Here is a 22,446-nt window from a genome sequence, read left to right on the forward strand (position 1 = left end):
CATATCATGTTGTTATCTTGACACTTTTAGAGGGGAGTCACAACATTTGGCATCCCGCTATCACCTCACTGCCACAGAAATCAACACTAAGGGGGAAAAAAAATGCCTATTTGAAGGGATTTTCCAAAAGCTTTTAACATGGGCTGTCTTGTCTAAACACATCCAGTAAACTGGTGGAATGTGTTAATTTAAGTGACCTGGAACCTGCCAATCAGAGCAAACACAAAGTGCATCACTATGAAACCACTATCACCAAAATTTGCTAATAAATCCTAAATTTCTGATGTAAAATGATTCATTGAAGCATTTCAATGAATCATTGTACATGCTTCTGTTGTACGCTTCTTGAAGAACTGCATTGACATTTTTTTTCCCATTCTTTGATTGATTGTCAAGAAATGGGCTGTTTTGATAAAATCCTCCTCCTTTTATAAATGTGCATCAAACCAAGAGAAGAAAACATGTAAGTAACAATAAAATACCAAGAATACAAAACTGCTATTTTGATGATTTCACAGCAACCAATATTTTCTTGCTTAGCTTTGGCCGATGTGTGCGCTCAGCTTTGAAGGCACTACTCTTCTAAGTCATTGGGGCTTTCCATTCTAGACAGCTGTGATCTAAAATGAGTGACACTCGGAGTATTCAGGGTTGTATTATCTCCAGGTGTATTCTGAGATTTTCTTTGATGCGAGGCAGCCTCCATTCTCTTCTCTGATCACAGTCATCTCAAGACAGATTAGTCGGCATCCATCACAAAGACTACAGAGGGAGCCTATGAGCTACAGCAGGGAAAGCAGAGCTGCAGAATAAGCTTCTTTACCATTCAGCAGTGTGATGTGGAATCATCTGTTACATTAAGAGCGCATAAAGGCGCGCTTCAGTTATTGTTTTGTGATGTCGGCGACATTGAAATAGAATAGAGAGATATTCTATGATCACATCAGCTTGTTTTGTAGTGATGCAAGCATCTTGTTAGCTAAAGACACAACTCCACCATCACCGTAGAATCAATGGGATGGTTGCGCAAAATTAAAAAAATCCAAAAACCATGCTGGATTAAAAAAAAAAAAAAAAAAAAAAAAAAATGGGGAGAAAAAGCATGAGAAATTTGAGATGATTTGATGAAAGTGTGACAGGATGGTGTGGGGGGTAAAGAATACTACAAATTATCACATGCACATGGAGCCAAATCGATAAAGTCAACATGTTAGCGATGTTCCAAATTTGTGGGTAATTAAACTACAAGTGTGGTTAATCAGGCTCAGAGTTATCAATTGCATCTGAAGAGTATATAAAAGTTTAGAAAAAGTGAAATATTTGGACTAGCTCATTGAAGTTCTGGGCACAACTGAAGTGTAAATGCACTGCGATAAGCACTTCAAAAAAAAAGAAAAAGAAATCTAGCTTTGACAAGTCAACAGAGATGAAATCATTTGAGGCAAATGAAAAATTCACACTCAATAAAAAAAAAAAAAGCAGTGGTGCTGGATTGATTTTTTTTCTTCTCTTTCACAAGATGAGTTCGGCAGCAGTACAATCATTAAGGCAGTTAAGTTCATCATTTGATAAACAAACTCCTTATAAATCTGGCAGAAAATACATCTGCAATAACATCTCGGTGGCAGGTTTATTTTGTGGGGGTGTAGGCGCGTCTTTCTTCTTTTCATCAGAAGTTGAGCCAATGTGACATACATTGTGATCTGCTCATCGTGTGGAGATGCATTGGAGTGGCGTCCTCCGTTCCTCCAGCAGAGATTACAGTTGGGCCTCTGTAATAGCTCTGGGCAGGAGGAGGATGACATGGCTCTTTGCATGCATGGGAAACAGCGTGTGGGTGAGAAGCATGGCACTAACATTACACAAAGTGGTTACTTACAGGTAGTAAGTGTAGGAGTGATAGGTTCTTCTGCCGAGTGGGGTGGTGGTAGGATTTAAGCAGTGGAGGAGGGGAGGGGATGGAATGAAAAGGAAAGAAAAAGTAAAAATATATTAATGTTTGAAAAAAGAGAAGAAATGAACAAAATCAGATATGGTGGCATACGTGGAGGTAAACTAGTGATCGTGAGGGCAAAGGTGATCGCTTGGAGTCATGTCATGCTTTGGCAAGGGGTCTCAGTACAGTACCAAAACCCCCTTTTATGAACACATAATTTGATACACCTATAAAAAAATTACCATATCTGACCTCCAAGGTTGAAACTTAATGAGACGTTTGAATGTCTAAACACAACTCGGATTCCCTGTTGATAACGGTAAATTACACAAAATTCAACCAATGAAGTCATCTCCATCTCCGGTTTGATTAAGGCTAATTGAAAACAATTCCATTACTGTGCGCCGATTTTCACACCCACCCACTGATTGCTGTGCTACACAGAAAGGCCCCGCTGTATGAAGAATCTTATATTACTGTCAAAAATAAACATGAAACACAGTGATTATATCAGTGCATAACTATGTCTTCCCACTCAGCTACATCTACTTGATCTAATGTGCTGACCTTTAGACTTGAATTCGAGACATGCAATTTCATATCAAAAGGACAAATTATATGCAACGCACAATAAGTTTTACTTGGGAATGAAGAAATCCCTGCAGAAACTGGCACTGTATTATTTTAAGCCTCGCCGTGGACAAAAGGGGGTTGATATTTGCTGAGCTTTAGCTCCCCTGATTGCTGGGATATGTACAGAAGACCTCTCTCCAGTATTGGGTCCGGGGCTAATGTAAACTTAGCCTTCAGTTATACGGCCATCCTCTTTGCTTTTGAGCCTTTCATCATATTTTCTTTCTTATCTCCTTCACGCCTCTCTCCGTACCACGGGACTCAAAAACATATTTCTTTCCCATCCCAGTGTCACTGAGGCGCTGCACATTTGTTTGAGGGTGCCGTGGAAACGGATTAATTTTTCATGGCACACTGTATCTCATGGCTGTAAACAGCCTTAATGGGGCGTATCAACATAATCAAATTAATTATTTACTACGACACTGACAATGCTACTGTTTGAGGGAAAAACATACAAACTGATAAAACTGAAACTACTTATTTGTTGGCGCTCTGCAAGTAAGTTCAGCCACTTCCACAAATCTGAAATAGTCATTCAAAAACTAAAAGGGGGGAGGGGGACGAAAAAAAAAAAACAACTTACCTTTTCTTCATGAGCAGCACCACTCCTAAGAAGATGATGACAAAGAGGAGGATACCGGCGATGACCCCTGCGATCTTTACGGTGTGGTCAGTTTGCTTCTCGGGCTCCACTGCGTCAGGCTTATGAGTGGCTGCTCCTGAAAAACACAGTGATGGATAAGAGTCAAACAAATGGAGCACAGATTCGAGCACATCTCGTGACCATTTTATGTTGTGTCACATTAAGCCAATACCCAACTACTAATCTATATATTCAGTATATCTTCTCACTGATTGACAGTGTGGAATCAGTGCACCAATATTCCAAGGACCATAAATATGAGCACAAACAAAGACTAATGCTAATCCTAACAGCATCCCAACATTGTCCTAAAGACCACCTCTAGCTCTGCCCTTAGTGGACATCAGCGCTCTGTGGATCAAGCTGCACTGAGAGAGATAAGTGCATACCATCTTTACCCTTGGTTAATCACATTTGAGGCAAATGGTTGCTGGGCTGTAGAAAAATGTAAGACGCAGGGCGGGAAAGATAATGCCCAAGAAGATAAAAATGACTGAAATAACAAAAACATTAAATATTAGCCTGAAAGGAGATAGCCAACAACGAGAGGCACAAAGAGAGAGGAAGATGTGGGAGAAAACAGCTTGTTTTTAACAGCATCTGTTCCTTGAGAAGTGATAAGAAGCACTCAGAAGGCAATGCTGCCAGAATCACAACTGTCCACCTCAACAACACCATTATTCCTTGTCACCAGAGGTAAATTTAGAATGACAAATTGTTATGTCAAATATCTTAGAGTGAGCTTCCTTCTCTCTCCAGAATTGCCATTTTCTCTTCCTATCAAAAAGTTAAATATCCATCCCGGGCCGGCTGTGACATATTGTTCTTCCTCTGGTGTGTCGTTATCAACAGCCATCAAGCGCCTTTATTTAAAAATATACAATTTTAAGGCCCGGGCTGTGGAGGATTTCAAGACGGGTGACATCATCATGTCTGGATTGATGGAGCTGATTTTGTCCCAATATACCGTTAGAGGCTAATCTCGCCGTCAGTGACAAATCCTCGATAGAGCCGCGGGGGCTGTGCGTCACCCTACCGCAACTCTGTGCTGTCAGTGAACTTGGGCGATTTGTGCACCAACAAGTAAAAAACTGAGCAGAATTTGAATAGTTTCACTTGAGCTTCCTTTTGTGTGTTTGCAGTTGTCACAGCTGCAACAACCAGCACCGACTCTCCCTTAATCTCCCAGAAATAATGAGAAATATTCATGAAAGGGGATTAACTCCTGTCAAAAATCTCCCAACATTGACACATCAAATGACAATCGCACCTCAAACGGGTCTTTAATGTCCAGTAATTCTGAGGAGATGAAGGTAGAAGGCAATGTCGTCAAGTCTTTGATTTAATCATAATGACTTTATGCAAATTGTAAGACGATAAACAAAAAAATGCACACATGCAACATTCCACTTGTTGCCCCCCCCCTCCTGTTGAGGGAATCATGAGTGCCCCCACCCATGAATTCGAATCCAGAGCGCTACTACCAAGCTGTGGAGAGAATAACGGACCTGTTAGTTGGTTGTCACCGGGCGCTGGGACGATGCGGATGTACGGGGTTGTGAGCTGAGTCACGAGTATGGCGGCTGTGTATAGTCAGTGGATCCAGGAGGGCATGCAGTAAAAAGAGACAAAGAAAGAGAAACAAGCCACACTGAACACAAGTCCCATCATCATGCAACACCTCCAAGAAAGACACTAAATAGCAGTAACAGCAGGGATTTTTTTTAGTTTGTTCCACCAAGTCTGCAGAAGCAATAATTTCACAAAGGTTAATATCTGTAATATCTTTATGAGTCTAATGTAGGGCACTAAAGCATATTTCTACAGGTGATAAAATTCCACAGCCCATGAACTCTTTGGCTTTTGCCTATTGAGCCATGTAGATGGAGACATCTGGAACTCCACCAAGAAATCTATAGCAGGGCTGCATGCAAACTACACAATATAAGAGACTGTCAGGGCATGTGACAGGACCTCCCACGGCCCACAGCCGAGTGTGACTACGACTCCCTCTGGCTTTATCAATCCTGCTCCCAGATCAATGGTGCTTAGACTTCATCACCCCTAATGTGTGGAGCAGGACGTTGAGAGCTAAGTACCTACAGACCTCCGTGGGCACACAGGCTGCCTCCAAGTCACGGAAAACACACTTCAATCGATAAATTGACTACATTTATGCGACTCTTATATCACACTATTTTGTCTCATCTCACACTTTTGTTGTCATTTAGAAAGAAAAAAAAAACATGTTAATTCTGTTAGTTCCTAGAATTCAAATGCAAGAGGCGTTAGGAAGTGCATGTGGTAAACATCTCTATTCACACAAACCGATCTAGTCCTACCTTTAGTGGCAACTCGCACACAGTCGATTTTGGTTTCCTGTACCAAGAGATGAATAAAAAGGAGGGAAAGAGATGGGGAAATAGGTTATTATGAGATGCACACACAAAGACAGACTTACAGCAGCAACAACACCTATGTAAGAACCCATAGTTACAACAAAACAGCAAGGCCAGTTCCATGCTGTCCCCTATCATCTGTTGAGCTCAATGACTGTGACACAAAACGCAGTTAAGCGAGAGGGCCCACAGCACAGATTAGTGGTGCTGAGCTGCTGATTTGTCAGCCAACAGCGATCTGTCGGCAGCTTGCGGCTCAAGGTGGTCAGCCACTGTGGAGAAACCAGAGCCCTGTGACAAGCGACACCAACCCAGCATGCAGAGCTCCAAAAATGACACGTCAGGGAGACTTTCTGAATATGTAATGAAGTTCCAGCTCTGACAACAGCCTTCAACAACATTAAAAAAAAAAGAAAAAGAAATTGAAAACACTGCTCTCGCTGTTGGCAGTGAAATTTGTTGTCAACAATATTCTGGTTTACAAGAAAAGGGACATGAGACGAACAGGGAGGCAAATGAGTAATACAGCACAAAAGACATGAGTGCTGTGTCCCTGTGTTGTCCCGGCCAAACTGTCCAATGAGCAATGAACCCACATGGGAGAGAGGCCATGAGAGGCATAATAAGGAGAAGAAAGAAAGAGGGGAGGGAAAATAAACCCCATCAATGTTCATGTGATCCCTTGTGCATGTGCATTCCCATTACTGTGGCTTTTAAGCCGTCAGATGGTTATTTCATTAAAGGCAACATTGCAAGTCACATTTGATTTTTATTTGAACAGAAGGCTGAAAAAATTCTAGGTATGGATGGCGCACACCTTCTCTAAGTGCTAATTTTGTTTAAAAGGCCCAAACAAATCATACCAAAATCATCAGACATTAATAAAGGCTTCTAGGACCATCTATTGACAGTGAAGGCTTAATAAAAGAGAGTGCATTTGCCCACTGTGAATCAAAACATTGAATGTAAAAATGATGTCAGAGATGTCTCCATTACGGAGACAGAGCTCTATGCTGTATCAACACAGACGCTTTCATTTTGTTTGTTCAAAGAAAAGCGCTGTCAGACAATACATCCGACTCACTGATTCACCCTGGAAGGTTTCAGACTGCCAGTGCTTTACTCTCAAGAGCAAACTTTCTAACTGGATTCAGCCCAGGCTCACATGCTATTTGTATTGCCTCCTTAAAGACACGCTGGTGTTTCTCAAGGAGACTGTTTATGGCGATTCTCATTCAGGACCACAATCGGCAAGGCTCTTGAAGTTGCCATTGAGCTGTCTGCTGCGGCTCCATCGAGGGAGAGCCCTGCCAAATGCCACTTGATGACAGAGGCTGCGACCTGTACGATTGGTAGCCCCCATTGTTGTTCCCTGCCTCTCACACTTAACGGCCACTGGGACAACTGCCGCTCTTAAATGCTGTTGATCAAAGGGTTGTCTGGTATTTGGCATAGAGCTCCATAGCAAAAGGCAGGAGAAGAGGGCCACAGAAACGGAGGGAGAGAGCAGCATGTCACGACACAGAGCTCTGCATTCCAAGCCTGACCCCGCTGCGGACCATTAAGACTGCACAAAGTGTCGTTAGTAAACTCACAAAAGTACTGCAGCACCTATCAGAAGCTGTGTGAAATGGCAAGGTTGCCATGCATGTGCTTGCCAACGTGAGCAGTTACTATGCTTAGTACCTTAATTCCTTTGAATCACCTAGGCAGTGATCGTTGTATTGTATTTAGCGTTTAGTTGTGTTTGTGCGTCCTTTAAGCGTATTGTGCGTGCACTGAGACAAGGCAGGGCACTGCGTCGCATAAAGGCTTCAATGGGGAAAAGAATTTCACAAGTTCGAATTTTTATTTCATTTCAGTTATTCTTTGGTCGTAGGAGGTAGTAAAAGTATTCAGTACTCAAGCAGCATAGCTTCAACTTGCAAATCCATCTGAATACCTCTCACTTCACCTTCCACCTTTACTTCAAAGCATTCAGGAAAAGCTATGGTGGTAGCTAAAAATGAGAGAAATGCAAAAATCCCATTCTAAGCCAGTGTTTGGTTTGCTTGTTCTGAACTACTGTGGAAATATGGCAACATCATAGCCCATAGATCCTCCTGTAGATACACAATACAGGCCAATATTGAGCTATACCCTGTTAATCTCTGAATTCAGGTGCTTTCAGTCCCATTGACACAGTGGTATAAAATCAAGTATCTAGCCACGCAGTCTGTCTTTACATACATTTGTGAAGGAATGGGTCATTTCAAATTTAATTCAGACCCTTTTGCAGCAAGTCCATTTATTATATTTTTCCCTCCAAGATATTTTACAACCAGCTTTAAATTTTAAAGTAAAAGTGTTAAAGAAAGAACCTCAACAACTTAACAACCCTACAAAGAGGGAGACCGTGTAAAATTACAGAGGGATTACAGAGCGCTGAGGAGGATAGTAAGTAAAAGCTGCCAGTGCTCCATAGACTCAGTAACTGCAAAGGTCCAAATATTAACATCAGCACAAAAATTGTGCTAACGGAACTTCATGTTTCTTCAGGTGTGTATGGCTGAGAAACTCTTGTGACACTTTTTTCATAAAGTGTATGATTGACTAATTTTAGGTTAACAAAAACAGTAATTTTTAGGTAACTACTGTATACACTATTGAAAACTAATATTTGATTAATTCTCATCCCAACCTTAAAGTAGTAATACCACGATGTAAAAATCTAGTTGCTGTTGGTAAGATGGAAATACACAAACACAGGCACGTTATTGTCGTCATTACAGGACTTGATTACGTTTAACTGCCAGTCAAGTTCAATTTAGAGCCAGGGTGTAGCTATAGTGCAGAAAATGCTGTATAAAATAATAAGAAATGACAACCACCCACCCCATTGGCTGTGCTGACCGCCTGGTAATATATACTGTAGCTCTTCTGTGGCAGCAGAGGGGCATTCCAGTACCCGTTGTAGGTCTTGTTGTCCCCCACAGTAAAGGGCTGGGGCGAATGGATGCCAGCAGCGGGGAACTGAGCAGTGAAGTAGTACTGTGAATTAAGAAGCGTGGCGTTCTGGAAGTGAATGGGAACTGGGTAGCAGCGCAAAATTTCTGCCGTCCCTCGTGCTCTGCGTGGACGTTCCTCCTCCACCACCACCTGGTACGCACTGAAAATGCAGGACAAACAAAATTAACATACTCCACTGGGCCAAGCAGGCTCTTGTAGAATTCAACTGGCAATACAGACAGTTTTCTGCTTTGCCAGTTTGCTTTATAAAGTGTAAAAACTGTCTCTTTATGAAAGCCACAAAAATGCATGCTGCAAAGCTCCAAATCTCAGAGCGAACCAAGTCTCCAGAAATTACTCATTACTCATTTAGACAAGAAATAAGAGATTTATGTGATGCAAACTAAGTTCTTATTCTCTCTAACTTTAATTATATAACAAGTCATTTAAATAGAACTTCTGTTGGATTAAAACTAATATACATTGGTTTTGCAATGTCTGTCAGATATGTATACATTCCCTTTTACTTAAATGCATTGATAACACTTTATAATGTCACACTATTAAGCATTAAGGTATCAGTAAGTTACAGTATTAGCGAGGACTTAGTTCATATAACATTAGTCCTCCTTAATATGCCATTTATGAATACATACATATAGATATATTACTATAAATATGATTATACTATGATTATCATTACAATTATTATTAATTAGTGATGTAGTGTAAAACTAGTGAGCACAACACGCATTTACATGTGAGCAATCAGCTATACACTGTGTAACAATACCATTAATGTTATTTAATAAATTACAAATGCATTAAAGCATATTTACAACTAATTGATTGTCTGCCCGCTGTGTAAAGGCTACAGCAATAAATAACTTGTTTTTCCTCGACTAAATAAGAACTCTATTTATATAAATCCCTTCTTAAAAGTGAAGTCAACATAAAAGACTGAAAAATACCGGCCAATAGAAATGAGCGGTGGCACGGGACATTTATTTGCCTTTTCATTATTCAGCAAATGAAAAGGTTAACGGCTCTTTCCATTTCCTCTCCATCCAAGTCTTGTGTTTAGCTAGATCAAAACTGCAGCCCTCTGTGACTCTGACAGGGATGACATTGTCTCCGAGCCGGCCACTTAGCCCGAGGGGGAGACTGACTGTCTTATAGACGTTCATGTTAGTATGCATCGCGCATCTGAAGTGGACCTCCTGTTAAATCCATTGAGTCGCTGAGTGACAAAGAGTCTGTTTACAGCTGCCACGCAGAATAACCAGCCATGATTGGGAACTAGTGATCCATTTGCAAAAGAGCTAAAGAACCAACAACGCATTATCACAGACGATGGAGCAAAGTTTTTGTGCTCTATGAATGAAGGATTTCAGAAATGAATGAAATATGGTGGAGCTCTAGTTTTGCGGAGCTTTTATTCGCAACTGCATCGTGTTTTTAAATACATAAATAAATTGTTTGCCTATTGTTTAAACAGGACCATGAGTCCCACACTGTTTTCTAGAGTTTGTGGGGTTTTTTTCCTTACTGTACATGTGCAAGGACCATCATACAGGCAATTTAACACATGCGTTATTCCACTGAAGGCTGGTGATGAAAGCTATGACTGAAGACTGCAATGCAGAAAACAATGGATGTAAACAATTAACAATTCACACAGAGAATCTAGAAATCCCTGTAAACGAGGACAGAGTATACGCACAGTATGTTGGTGCGAAAACTAAGAGCCCATTTTATACCTGAAGACATGTAAACTATATCCATATGTGTTTATATCTGGTAGCACAAATCTTTCTTGCCTTCTTCATTTTACCTGCTTTGTCTGCCATCTGACTTCATTTACAATTTAATTAGACTATTCGGAAGTCAACATTCGCAGTGCTTGAAAGGCATTCATTCCCCCCTCTATACTGGAAGTCTAGGAATCCCACTGTATAAAACCACTGATCACTTATCCAAGGTTACCATGAGAAAGTAGCAACACTGTAGATAGAGTGAACTTGATATGCAGCTTTATTTGAGTCGCTGAACAGGACTTCATAAGCATTTGCATAGTGTCAGTGCGTTTCAGAACACTTTTAATGCATCTGAAATACTAGGGCTATGTTTTAATGTATGTGTTACTATCTAATTAGCAGTTAGTGTTATGCAAGGCACTGCAGTCTTTGGATACAGCTTTCTAACCAAGCATAAACTTACAATACTAGATGAAATATTAATTGATTAGAATTTGAGATAAGAAAATGATAAAGAAATGACTAATCTGCCTTTTTTTTTTTTTTTAAAGAGTTTCTAACTGAAAAGGCTATATGAAAAATACAATCATCCTAGAGCCTTCATAACCATCTAACAGTGAATTCAATTTATCTATTCAGTTGCATTGTGCCATAAGAAATATTAGTGTCTACTGAGATGTAAAGCTTTGGTGACCCTGAACATGTTCCTTAGCCTAGATTATTACAACAAGTGGAAAGAAATATCTTTTAAAGAAAAATAGCTGCACTGTTGTGGTTGTACTCTTAAGCTGTGCAGTTGCAGTACAAACAGCCCTGGAGATGATCAATTGTTCCCCGCGGTTGGTACTGGATGATTAAGTATCCCCTTTGTGTGTACAGCATGTGCTCTTTAACCCTATAGTTTATCATAAGATGCTTGCTGTGTCATTAGAAAATCCCCCTCTGCTCTTAGTGGGTGTGTCCCAATTCCTTGGAGCTCTCCTATTTAGCACTGGGTTGGGAGGTGATGAAATATTTAATCCTGCTGAGAGTCTGCAGGAGAAATCAGGCTTTAATTACTGTCCCCTATTGAGATCAGAGGTCAAAGGGCAGGTGGAGACGGTACACGGGAGCCACTTAAGTAGTTGCAGAACAGCAGAGAAATAAATGATTAGACTTCATGGAAGCCTCAGCCAGAACACTGTCGATTTGATTTGAACTATAATAGGACGATGCAGTTTTAAATATAATTAATTTAATCACTAATTATCTCTGCTGTCAGTCACATTACTCATCAAGTAAGATGGATAACTATCTGTTTTTAAAGATATAACCCATGAAGGACAGCACGTCTGCATATTTCCTTTGGAGAAATAAAACACATTATACTCACAGTAAATATTTGCTGTAGCATGTACACTGATTCTCAGCTTGCTCATATTAGTACTTTATATTCCAAGTCAATCTGCAGACAGTGAAACAAAAAACTAGCGCTGGCTCTCCCTGGGTGGCTCCTTATGATATGATGATGCAGCTGTGCTACGACTTAATGACAGGCACAGTATGAATAGAACTGGTTTCCTTTCCTCAGGCAAAATACCAAGTGCCAAAGGCTATGAGGTTCCAAGGGTAAAAACTCTTGTAATGTGGAAATCTAATTCACTGCTTCTTCTCCACAGAATATTTACAGCACCAAGAAACCGAAATCTAGCGCACAATACATTTGCAATTTAATAAAACAGTTTTGTTCTTCTCTGTAACTGATGGAGACAATAAAACCTCCTTTACTGGTTTTACTTAAAAGAGTGTCAGTGCTAAACTGCTCTCCTGCTATAAAATATTTAAAGTAGAACACTTACTATACCATTTTCACTGCAACGGCTTAAATGCAAAACTGACTCGTGAGTTTAATGCTGGCAAGAACACACGTTGTTCTAAAAACCTTTTTTCTGTAATTAGTGCAAGCATGTTAATATGCCCTTGAGCAGCTGACACCTTGTGACCGCATGCTGAGTTCACAATTTACATTATGAATCATTTTGACAGACCAGAGTGATTTAGTCATTTCCTTGATTTAGGATGACATGAATGAGCACCGAAAAAACAACAGATGAACAACAATGGTTCTGGTAGCAAGAACAAAAATCCTTTGTAGCTCATGTCTCTTTTGATATGATACCAATCGGGGGAATTGCAAGAAACTTGCATTCATGTTGATGATAGAAGGGGCCTTCAAATCATTTACTAAAGTATAAGTACTTAAAGCAAAATGCCAAAGTACTCCAAGTACTTTAAAAAAATGGGGGGGGGGGGGGGGGGGTCCGCTTCTCTTTGTACTTGATCAACTAAAATCCCAAAGTGACAGGAAAGAGTATCAAAGCTACAAGTAGTCAATGTTTCAGTACTGCAATTTTATCATATTAACTTACAGTACTGTGCAAAATTTAGGGCCAGCCTTCTTTTTTTCAGACAAATGAGAAATGGGTGCAATGACTTATTGGTACAGGTGCAAGCGTAAATGGAATTACAGTATAGGCAAAGGACAAAAGTTTGTCTAATCCTAACAAACTTGAAAGTCAATTTTTGGTATGACCATCTTTATTCTTCTACACAGCCTGGATTTTCAAAGGCAAGCTTTCCTGTCATTTCTTCAACTAGTCCTTCAGGCTTCTTGAAGGACAGTTTGAAATGTTTCTTTGGATGTTGGCTGCCTTTTGTTGCGTTCTCTGTCAAGATGATCCCACACTGCTTCAATACTGTTGAGATCCATGCTCTGTGTGTTTTTCTATCAAGGTATGCTTTTACTGCATTGAAATTGTGTTTGGGATCATTGCCAGCTGAAATATCAAGGCTTTGCTAATCAGTGGGTTTCCAGATGGTATTGCACGGTAGATGAAAATTTGATGGTATTTTTCTGCTTTCATAATTCCATCCGTTTTGACAAGATCCCCCAAACCATTGGCTGAAATGCATCTCTGCCATGTTTTACAGATGACTGTAGACACTCTGTGTTGTACCTCATTCCCCTGACCTCCCCCATGCATATTGATAATAATTTAACCCAAAAATGTCAATTTTGGATTCATTACTCCGTAAGTCATGTTGCCACTTATTGTCAGTCCAGTTATTGTGCAATCTGGTATACCTCAAACATTTTGTCCCCACTTCCGTTCCATGAGAATGGCTTCTTGACAGCCACCCTGCTACTCAGGCCCTATCTGACGAACGGTAAACAGTAGATGAATCAACTGAAGGTCAGAGCCATGTCTCAGGTCCTGTGTCAGGTCTTTTAAGGATTTGAATTTTATTTTTCTGAAAATTAATTTTTAGGGGTGTCACTTGTTTTGTCTTCTACTGTCCAGTTTCCTCAAACTTTTTAAGGACACAGTGCACACCATGCTGGGATTTAAAAAAAATTGCCAGCTGATAGCTCTTTGGCAATCACCTTGTTAGTGCAAAAAATGACATTTTAAGTCTGTCACTAAGTTATGATTTGCAGTTTTTGTAGATTCCATTAAATCAATTGCAACAAGCTACACGTTTTCCCCCATCAGGCTCTCTGTGATAAAGTACCTAAATATAACATTTTATATAGTTTCTTTTCCAAGTTGTCTGTTACATGTAGACAACTGTCATTCATTCGTTGAGTTAGGATCCTTTTTAGTACTTGCTAGATGGTTTTAACCCCCCCAAAAAGTATTTATCCAAAAATGATCAGGTATGAGGGCTGGACTAAAAATGAGTGAAACACCAGCCAATGTTCAATGAAAAACTTTAAAAGACCTTTAGAAATCATGGAGAAGGATTGGACAAAACCATTAAATAAAAAAAAAAAAAAAAAAGGAATTAGGAAAAAACTATAAGGAAGTCCTGCTCTGTGGAAGCAAAATATAAAGAAATTAGGTGCAGTTCAAGACTTTTGCACAATAGTTTAGTTCAAGTTTCAGGACATTTGTGTGAAATTTTATAGTAAGTAAAAATTCTTGAGAATAACAATTGTTTTGCAAAGTCATAAACAAACTTTAAACATTTACTATGAAATTCTAACCAATTCTTTGACTCCATGTATTTTAAACAGTTAAGAATTGGCGTGGCCTGTGTACAGACCAACAACCCCAGTCATTGAAAGCATAAAAATGGATGGACCTTTGGATACCAAAACCTAATCAGATGATCTTTGCCTCAAAGTTTAGAATGGCACAGATGGATTGACTGACATCTCAAATGTATTCAACACAAGCGTAATGATGCTTAATGCCAAAGCCATTGAAATTTACTCTCCAACAGAAGATGGAAAGACAGAGAGAAGGAAGGATGAAGTGAAAAGCTGTACCAGCTGAATGGTATAAGCCGTTAAAAGTGGTCTGTCAGAATGGCCGGCAGGGCAGACCTGTATTCTTGGTGTAGCACTGCAACCTGAACTGACACCAATTAGGCCTCCTCCAGCCTTGCTGTCCGATAGATTTCAGCTCTGTCGCCATGTGACGCCAACCAATTATGGTGAAATCGACTGGATTGTGACCTGAAACTCTGATTTATTTTTCATGTGGGCTGATAAAGGGAGAACTCTGGGCAGTTTGAGTAGTTGAGGGAACGGGGTATGGGGAGCATTTCAATCACTGTCTCTCTCACTCTAATGCTAATCGGCTGGCTCTACAGTATAGGTCTGATTTAAGAGTGGTTGTAAGTAACACACTTCTCCTGACCCAGCATCCTTCCTCTGTACCCCTGTCTTCTTACTCTTTATATTTCCCTGGTGTCCATAAAGCTATAAAGCAAACAAATTAGAAAGTGCCATAGATTACATTTGCCATTAAATCGTAAAAAGCGCTGAGTTGTGTCATGTTTAGGCACAGCTATTAGCGTTCGCTCTGCTGTGATCAAAGAAAGTTAGTGCTTATTTTAGTACTGTAGAAAATCCTTTAACTGATTTCAGGCCGTGGTGAAGTAAAGAAAATCTGATGCTACAGGGTAGAAACTATATGGGAACCCGGCCTGCTTTAATATGGAACTGAAATTTGTATATATTATACATTTTTTCTGTTTATGCATATGCATTTAAGCTTGCTCAAGGCAAAGGTTATGGCAGAAAGAGAGGAGGACTGATTTAGTGGCATGAATGATAAGGAAAGCATCTCAAATCACTTATGTCTGCATCAACATGTACACATCTATTTTGATGTTACGGCGTGAGGAGGCGTATTCTGGCCCTGACGAGGGGCTATTGCAAACATTAGTTTAACGCGACATGACTGATAGACAGTTCGCTAATCCTCTTAAAGAAACAGTGTCCCCTCTGGTAAAAATTGTTCCCGGCTACGCGTGTCATCCCCAGAGATTAGAAGCAAATTCCAAGTTGGAAATGTTATACCGATTAGCAATTACACAAATGAAAAATCGACTGCCTCCCTCAGCAGTGACAACGTCTGCCCAGATCCATCTGAAATATGATTTGACGTCAGCGTGACTGCAGGATGCTGAAGTGAAATGGACATTTGTCGTCTGTTATGTCTTCCTTTTTAACCTATCGTGTGATCTTCCAGAGCGCTCCCCCTTCCTGTATTACAGCAAAACATCTGCTGTTAGAAACTCAAATGTCGGGAGCTCTATTACCTCCTAAACTCAATCAGCATGCAAGATTGCGTTATCAAATCAAGCCCCATGCTGCTTTGCTCTGTAGTGCTGTGGATCAGTGTTCTCCCTTGTCAAATCCTTATTTCGCAGGGGCTTTAAAACTGATTTCATAAAGCGTTCAATTTCAAAATGAGCCACCCACTACTCTAGAAAAGATGGCTACTCCTGCAACATGAGCAGTAGGGCAAAAATAAGTAACTATAGGGTGAAATTTAACTCCTTGATTGACAGAATCTCTCAGGCTGACTGGATCAGCCAAGTTCAAAAGTTTATGACTTCAGGCCATTCTTCCAGTTTCTCCAGGTGCTTGGACATATTTGCAGCTTTCGACGAACCTTAACTTTAAATCGCATCTTAGCCGTCTCACCCTTCTAACCCAAAAGAGATTAGAGAGGTTGTTATTTTTTCAGTCTGGGAGATTCATATGAGTACATTTATCATTACTGTCCAGACAGGAGATCCCAAAAGACCGCCTAACTCAACTCCTCTGAATGGAAGCTACTTTAAAGTCACCTTAAATTTTCAAAGGCATCGTGTGTCACTTGAGCTGGGAGTGAAAAACACCTTCAAAAGCCTGCCAGTATCTTGTCTTGGACCGGCATCATAATCTCCCCCGTTTGCTAACCTACACCACCTCTTTTCTTTTGCATTTCTTATTTATCGAGGCACTGGACGCACACATGAAGGCAGAACAGGCAGTGCACTGGCCTTTACGTCCTGTGAGATTAAAGAGAAGTGAGAAAGCGGGAATAGAAGCGTGTACCTGAAAACCTCTAAAGTTTAGACATGAAGAGGCTTTGCTGTGATCAAAGGATTCCTCAATTAGTTTTGAGGTGTATTTGTGCCATGTACTGAACTCTACTGATGAATTTTTTTAATGGATTGTCTTGAGACTCATTAAACATATATAATCCTTAAAACTAAGCGTCTCTATCAAAACACGCCATTTTCTCTGTATTTAATAATTAACAAGCACTGAATGTGCGAGTTTTAAAGCGTTACTGCACAGTTGTGGCTCAGCTCAGAACAGAACGGGTCTCAAACTAAAGTCGCTATCTCCAAAGCCCAATCCATTTCATCTTTTCCTGAGGTGCACATGCCTTCCAACGGGAAACAAAAGAGGAGTCCAGCATGCTAATGAATGGAAGCTCCAATTCACAACACACTGTTAATTATAATTAGGGGTTTGTAATTACTCAGCTGAAAGAATGGCAGCCTGCATAAGGCCTTCTGAAGTGTACCTGGGAGAAAATTAAAAAGCGATCACTCTGTCATTCTTGCTCAGGCCCCTCTGTTTGGCGCTGGGGCATTAATCTGGGCAGCTGCACATACGGCAAAACATGAGCTGACAAGCTTGACTAAAGATCTCCTGGCTGTAATCTTTAAAGGAATCCGATGAGTTGATAGTGTAAAATTGAGTTTTACAGCAAGCCCGAGTGTTCATTCCCACTCACTCCTCTCGGTCCTGGTGGCTGGAATCACAATATGTTACTGGCCAAGAATATAAATCAGTGTTAAAAAAAAAATAAAAATAACAAATAGGTTCTTCCTTTGGAAAACTTGGAATGTTAATTCACCACATACTTCTAAAAGGGTGCATGACAGTGCGTGCATCCAGTGAGCAACCCCAAACCTACCCCTGTTCTTACAGAACCTGTTCTGGCTTCCCACTGTTCAGTTGTGTTTGATGTACTGCCTGGCAAAGCAACTTACCTGGGCATTGCTAGTCAGATGTTTTATTATTCTGTGCACCCCCAACACAGTTGGCCAGTACTAACTATTTAAAGAAGGAGCTCAGCAGATAGATGGAAAGACCAATACTGCACCCATCTGTTTAAGGCAAAGCTTCATCCACCTGCCTGGAATCCAAAGCTCAATAATTAACATTTAATATCTTGTTCCTGCCAGTGGGGAGATTATTTTTTAATTTTGCACTTAGCCAGGCTAATTGATTGTTCCGGCTTCCAGAGCTGAGGTACACTAATACAACCAAACAAATACAATTGGAAAATAACAGAAGAACAAGCAAGATGAACTCCTGCCAGAACCCTGCAGCGGCCTGCATAAACCCTAATCATGACTTTTTGGCATTTGAACAAAACAACTGTACCGTTTCTTTAACAATGACTAATAAATGCTGCATCAAGCAGGCAAAAATCCTACATTTCCCCGGAAGCCTGTGATGACTCCGGGTGGGCAGTCTGGTACATAAAACAAGTGCAAAGGGAAGAGATCCTGAAGCTAGGCTCGGCTCCCCCAGCTTTGTTCTGATCTTCAAAGGCTGTGCTTCTTTTTCACAGGATCAAAATCCACAAACAAACAAACTCAGATACATGAAGTAAGGTACTGAATTTCCCTGGCAACTTTCCTTCATGATGAGGCATTGATAAATACAGGCTCTTTGATAGCTATTTGCTGTTGATGATATTTTAATATCCCATATTGTCTTTTTTTTTTTGATTGTGTGCTTGTTAGTGTTATTGTGACAGCCTACCTGACTGGGGCACCTCTGCTCTGTGCGGGTTTAAGCAGCACAGTGACTGTGCTGTCTGTCTGGTTCAGAGAGGTCTCCTGGTCATATGCTGGCATGGATGGAGCTAAAGAGGAAACCAAGCAGAAGTTTTTTTTTAGTTTATAATATAATATGCAATATAATATTATAATAGGAGATGCATTCATCAGGCATAAATCCTGCTACAAATTCAACATAAATGTATAACTGTAACAAATTTAGCTTTACATGGCTTTAAAATGCAAGATAATGTAGTCAGAAAAGTTATAATTTTGAAACCACAATGTAAAACCATTTTGTATAATGTTCAATTTTTACCAACGAATATACAATATAAAGTCCTATAATCCATCCCCAGAGATTGTGAACACATTCACCTTATGCACCCACACAATAAAATTTATAGTCCTGACTTAGAAGTAGATTAGCACCTCAGTTTCCCATCAATCTCCTGACTAAAGGCATCCATTTCTTTCACGAGCCTGGCAATAAACCAACGAGCGCGAAGTTGACCCTGTGACACACTGAATGACACAACCTCATACACGTGATGCCTCATGCATAACAGCAATTATACTGTATATGAGGTTGTGTTACATTTTTAACTGTTTTAATATGTTTGCAACATTTTATTTCAATACCACACAACGGTAATTTAAACAGTCAACCATTAACGTCTGTAGGGACTGTTTTTTATATCAGCTTGGCTTATATACATGTACATTATATCAGATGCTGCTCTGCTTTTGCAATTGTCAGCATTTTGCTTGCTTTTGAATAAATAAATAAATATTAAATTATTAAATTGGGCAATTTGCAAAATGAAACATTAAAAAAATGCATCAGTTTTCAAAAATTAGAACAAAAAAAGAACTACAAAATATACGAGTCTAACATGCAAAGTAAACAACAATCCAAGTTTGTTTGAGTGAAAGGAAATAACATTTTGCTTTCACACATTTTGACATAAGACCTCTAGAAGCAATAAGCAGTACACTGCTCGTTTGGCATCGTCCACACTGTAACGGGTCTTGCTGTTGACCCTACTGACCTGAAATCTTGGTGGTGAACTGGGTGATGACAGGGGGCCCATAGCCCTTGGCTGTGCTAGCGCGCAGGGTGAAGGAATACGTAGAACCCGGGTAAAGGCCTGTGAACATGTGGGTGGTCTCGTTACCCAGCTTCACAACCTTCCCGCTCTGGTTGGAGAGATCCAGTTCAGGGTCAAAGGAGCTCACCGCTTTGTATGAAATCTAGGAAGGAAGAAAATTTACATTCTGACCGTGGCCTCTGGTACTCCGCATTCAGCACAGTTTATCAAGAATAAGATTGGTATTCATACCACAAACGCATTTTGTGTTTTAGGCATTTAAGCAACTCACCAAGCTAAATCATGTACACGTCCTTACCGTTTTGAGGTTTTGCATCCCAGTCGCGGTGTGTGCGTTATTATACTTTTCCAGTCTTTTTCCCTTCTGCAAGTCTAAAATGCCAAGAAGCATTTTTTAAAAGTCTCATGCTGCGTTTCCTCACTTGCATGACCCTGAGTTACCCCCCTATTTAGGAATACCTGTACAGTAACTAATGCAATCATTTCACCAAATACAAATTGATGCTGCCTTCCACCAGTGAAACAGACGAAATGATTTGCACATGTAATGCAAAAAAAGCTCTGTGGAATTTGGATTTAATTCTAAAGCCAGTGTTTCAAGCAAATTTTTGAAAGGTCTTGCTTTGTGCATGAGCTTCTGACTTGTCAACAAGGTTTTATGCTTATTTCCAAAATTAGGGAAGTACAAAAGGTCTGTGGAGACACGCTGTCTCATTATATGGGTTAGTATTGTCTGTAAAAGCATAGGTACATATTTTTAAGGCAAAGCTGATGCAAGCTTGTGGTTTCAAGGAGAGAGAAAATATACTTAATGTATTCCTTCTCCATTAATGAAAGCAGGGAGCTCTGGAGGGAAGCATTAAGGTGAGTGTTTTTGCTAATATCCATTTTGAATAACTGTAAAGTTCCACTTTAAGAAAATGCCTCTGCTCGTAAAGGAAAACCTCCATTATAATTCCAATTAAGGAACACAAAGGGAGTTTGGAGTGCTGCATAATTTGTGTCCATCAAGTTTTGAAATGCTTCTAGGCTTTCTCATTTAGTCTTTGTCTCCAAAATGAGCTTGTGATGCCAAATCCTATATCATAACTTTACAGGAGAGGAATTCGGAATGACTTGTCAACACTGGGCATATGGGCAGGCTTTTAAAATCATAACATAAATCACGGAAAACAAATAATAGAACTTATCCAAGAAGATTAACTGGTCCATTTGACCATATATATCCTGGTTTTCAGACCACACTGGTTTAGAGGTGTCTGACAGAGGTAAATGACTGTATAAAGACATAAACAGACATACCTATAGCACCTCTGAAAAAAAGGCAAAAATAACAATGGAACATAAATTCTATTCGTTTAATTTTATTTGTGAAAAAACACCTAAAAATCAGTTGAGTTTTAATTGACAATAAGTCAAATATGTATTATAAAAACACTTTAGTACAATGCAGTGTATTTTTGTAATAGTTCGTGTTGCCACGAATGGCCGCTGAATTTAAATTAAAAGAAAATCCGCCGTATATCTTTCAGTAAATGTTGGCTCATGTCTGTCAGAAAAGCTGTCAATAAAATAGCATTCACAGAGCACTGGTCAAAAAAGGAATGGGGCTGAAGTCTCTTTGATATCAAGCCTTGTTAGATATATTTCACTTTGAGTTCTTTGATAATGTCAAATCAAAGCAAGGTCTCGACTTATAAGAAGCAACTTCTGGAGAACACAGGCAGAATAGATTCAGGGTTACTTTTCTAAAACCAGACTGGGATGTGGGATGAGGGGAGACACCTGGAGCGAGACGGCGGCTTGCTAGGTTTTACTCGTCTGTCATCCCATTTTAAATGAAGTGATGTGAATATTAAACCCTACAATGGATCTTTGGGAAGGCCAGAGAATGTAATACATTTAAATCCTACTCCTCACTTATGGGGCCCTAAACGATCAAGCCTCTTTACATCTTAACAGAACAGTGCTATCATAGTCTTTGTTATGCGTTTTTGTCCTCTTCCTACCCTCTTATCTAATTTTCATCTGCACTTTCTTCACCGAGGGCCCTGTACTATGAAGCAAGTTCAACATATCCATCATTTTTCTTATCTGGCTTCACTTAGCCAAACATCAGTGGTCACATACATCAACTCAGTCAAGTCAACGCCGGGTTTTCAAAGGTAGCTATGAGTGTGTTCCCATGTTAGTGGTCACATTGGTTGCATAGGGCAGCAGAGTGACACATTTGACAAAGAACCTTACACATCAATAGAAATTGTTCTCTTATCAGCCAACAAAACATCAATTCATTTATACGTATCTATATTCTTTGTAGACTGTTCTTTTTAACATCCTGTTCGCTAATCTTGAACGTAGGTCTAGAGTTTGTTACTATGGCGATGTACCTCAGTGAATTAAAATCACCTCTGAAAAAATGTGAAATCCAGGTTAAAATCGACCTAGAAAAGCTGCCCGGCTAAGATCTGAATGCTGCTTTGTAGTAAAGCCCTCAAATGTATGGTTAGCCTGTGGGATTTTCAAGCGATCTCATGTGTCCTGTGTTTCTCGTCATCATCGTTTGCTGGTTTCTCCTTTTGCAATTTTGTGGACCCGTGCCATTTTGTTTACTGGATTTCCTTTCTCTATTTCTCCATGTGAGTTTTAAAATACTGAATCCTTAAAAAAAATTGCTTTTAAATGCCACAAATACCAATAAAGTACTGGTCTCAGTGTACAGATGCATTTGTGGTTTCTAGTGTTTCCTGTAGTAAAATGGGAGGCAGAGTCTTTATTTATGGAGCTCCTCTCAGTTGAGGTTTAGGAGGCAGACACTCCCTCGTTTTTAAATTGGGGCTTAATTTTTTCT

General features: G+C 39.9%; 1 protein-coding gene across 4 annotated transcripts in view; it reads right to left on the minus strand.

Annotated features, from left to right (window-relative positions):
- Positions 1–22,446, minus strand: part of LOC102799796 (receptor-type tyrosine-protein phosphatase mu) — a 166,061-nt gene that overhangs the window by 51,523 nt on the left and 92,092 nt on the right. For 3 of the 4 annotated variants that reach the window (XM_087831285.1, XM_087831286.1, XM_087831284.1), the window contains exons 10-16: positions 19,536–19,737; positions 18,467–18,569; positions 8,489–8,762; positions 5,558–5,594; positions 4,724–4,798; positions 3,156–3,291; positions 1,880–1,909 (exon numbers count right to left, since the gene is read on the minus strand). In XM_087831285.1, coding sequence (XP_087687411.1) covers positions 1,880–1,909; positions 3,156–3,291; positions 4,724–4,798; positions 5,558–5,594; positions 8,489–8,762; positions 18,467–18,569; positions 19,536–19,737 — 857 coding nt within the window. The remainder of the gene's footprint in view (positions 1–1,879; positions 1,910–3,155; positions 3,292–4,723; positions 4,799–5,557; positions 5,595–8,488; positions 8,763–18,466; positions 18,570–19,535; positions 19,738–22,446) is intronic. The other variant, XM_087831287.1, reaches the window with a different exon arrangement.

This window comes from Neolamprologus brichardi, chromosome 18 (assembly GCF_056152115.1).
Source record: "Neolamprologus brichardi isolate AB-2024 chromosome 18, ASM5615211v1, whole genome shotgun sequence".
NCBI classification, from domain to species: domain Eukaryota; kingdom Metazoa; phylum Chordata; class Actinopteri; order Cichliformes; family Cichlidae; genus Neolamprologus; species Neolamprologus brichardi.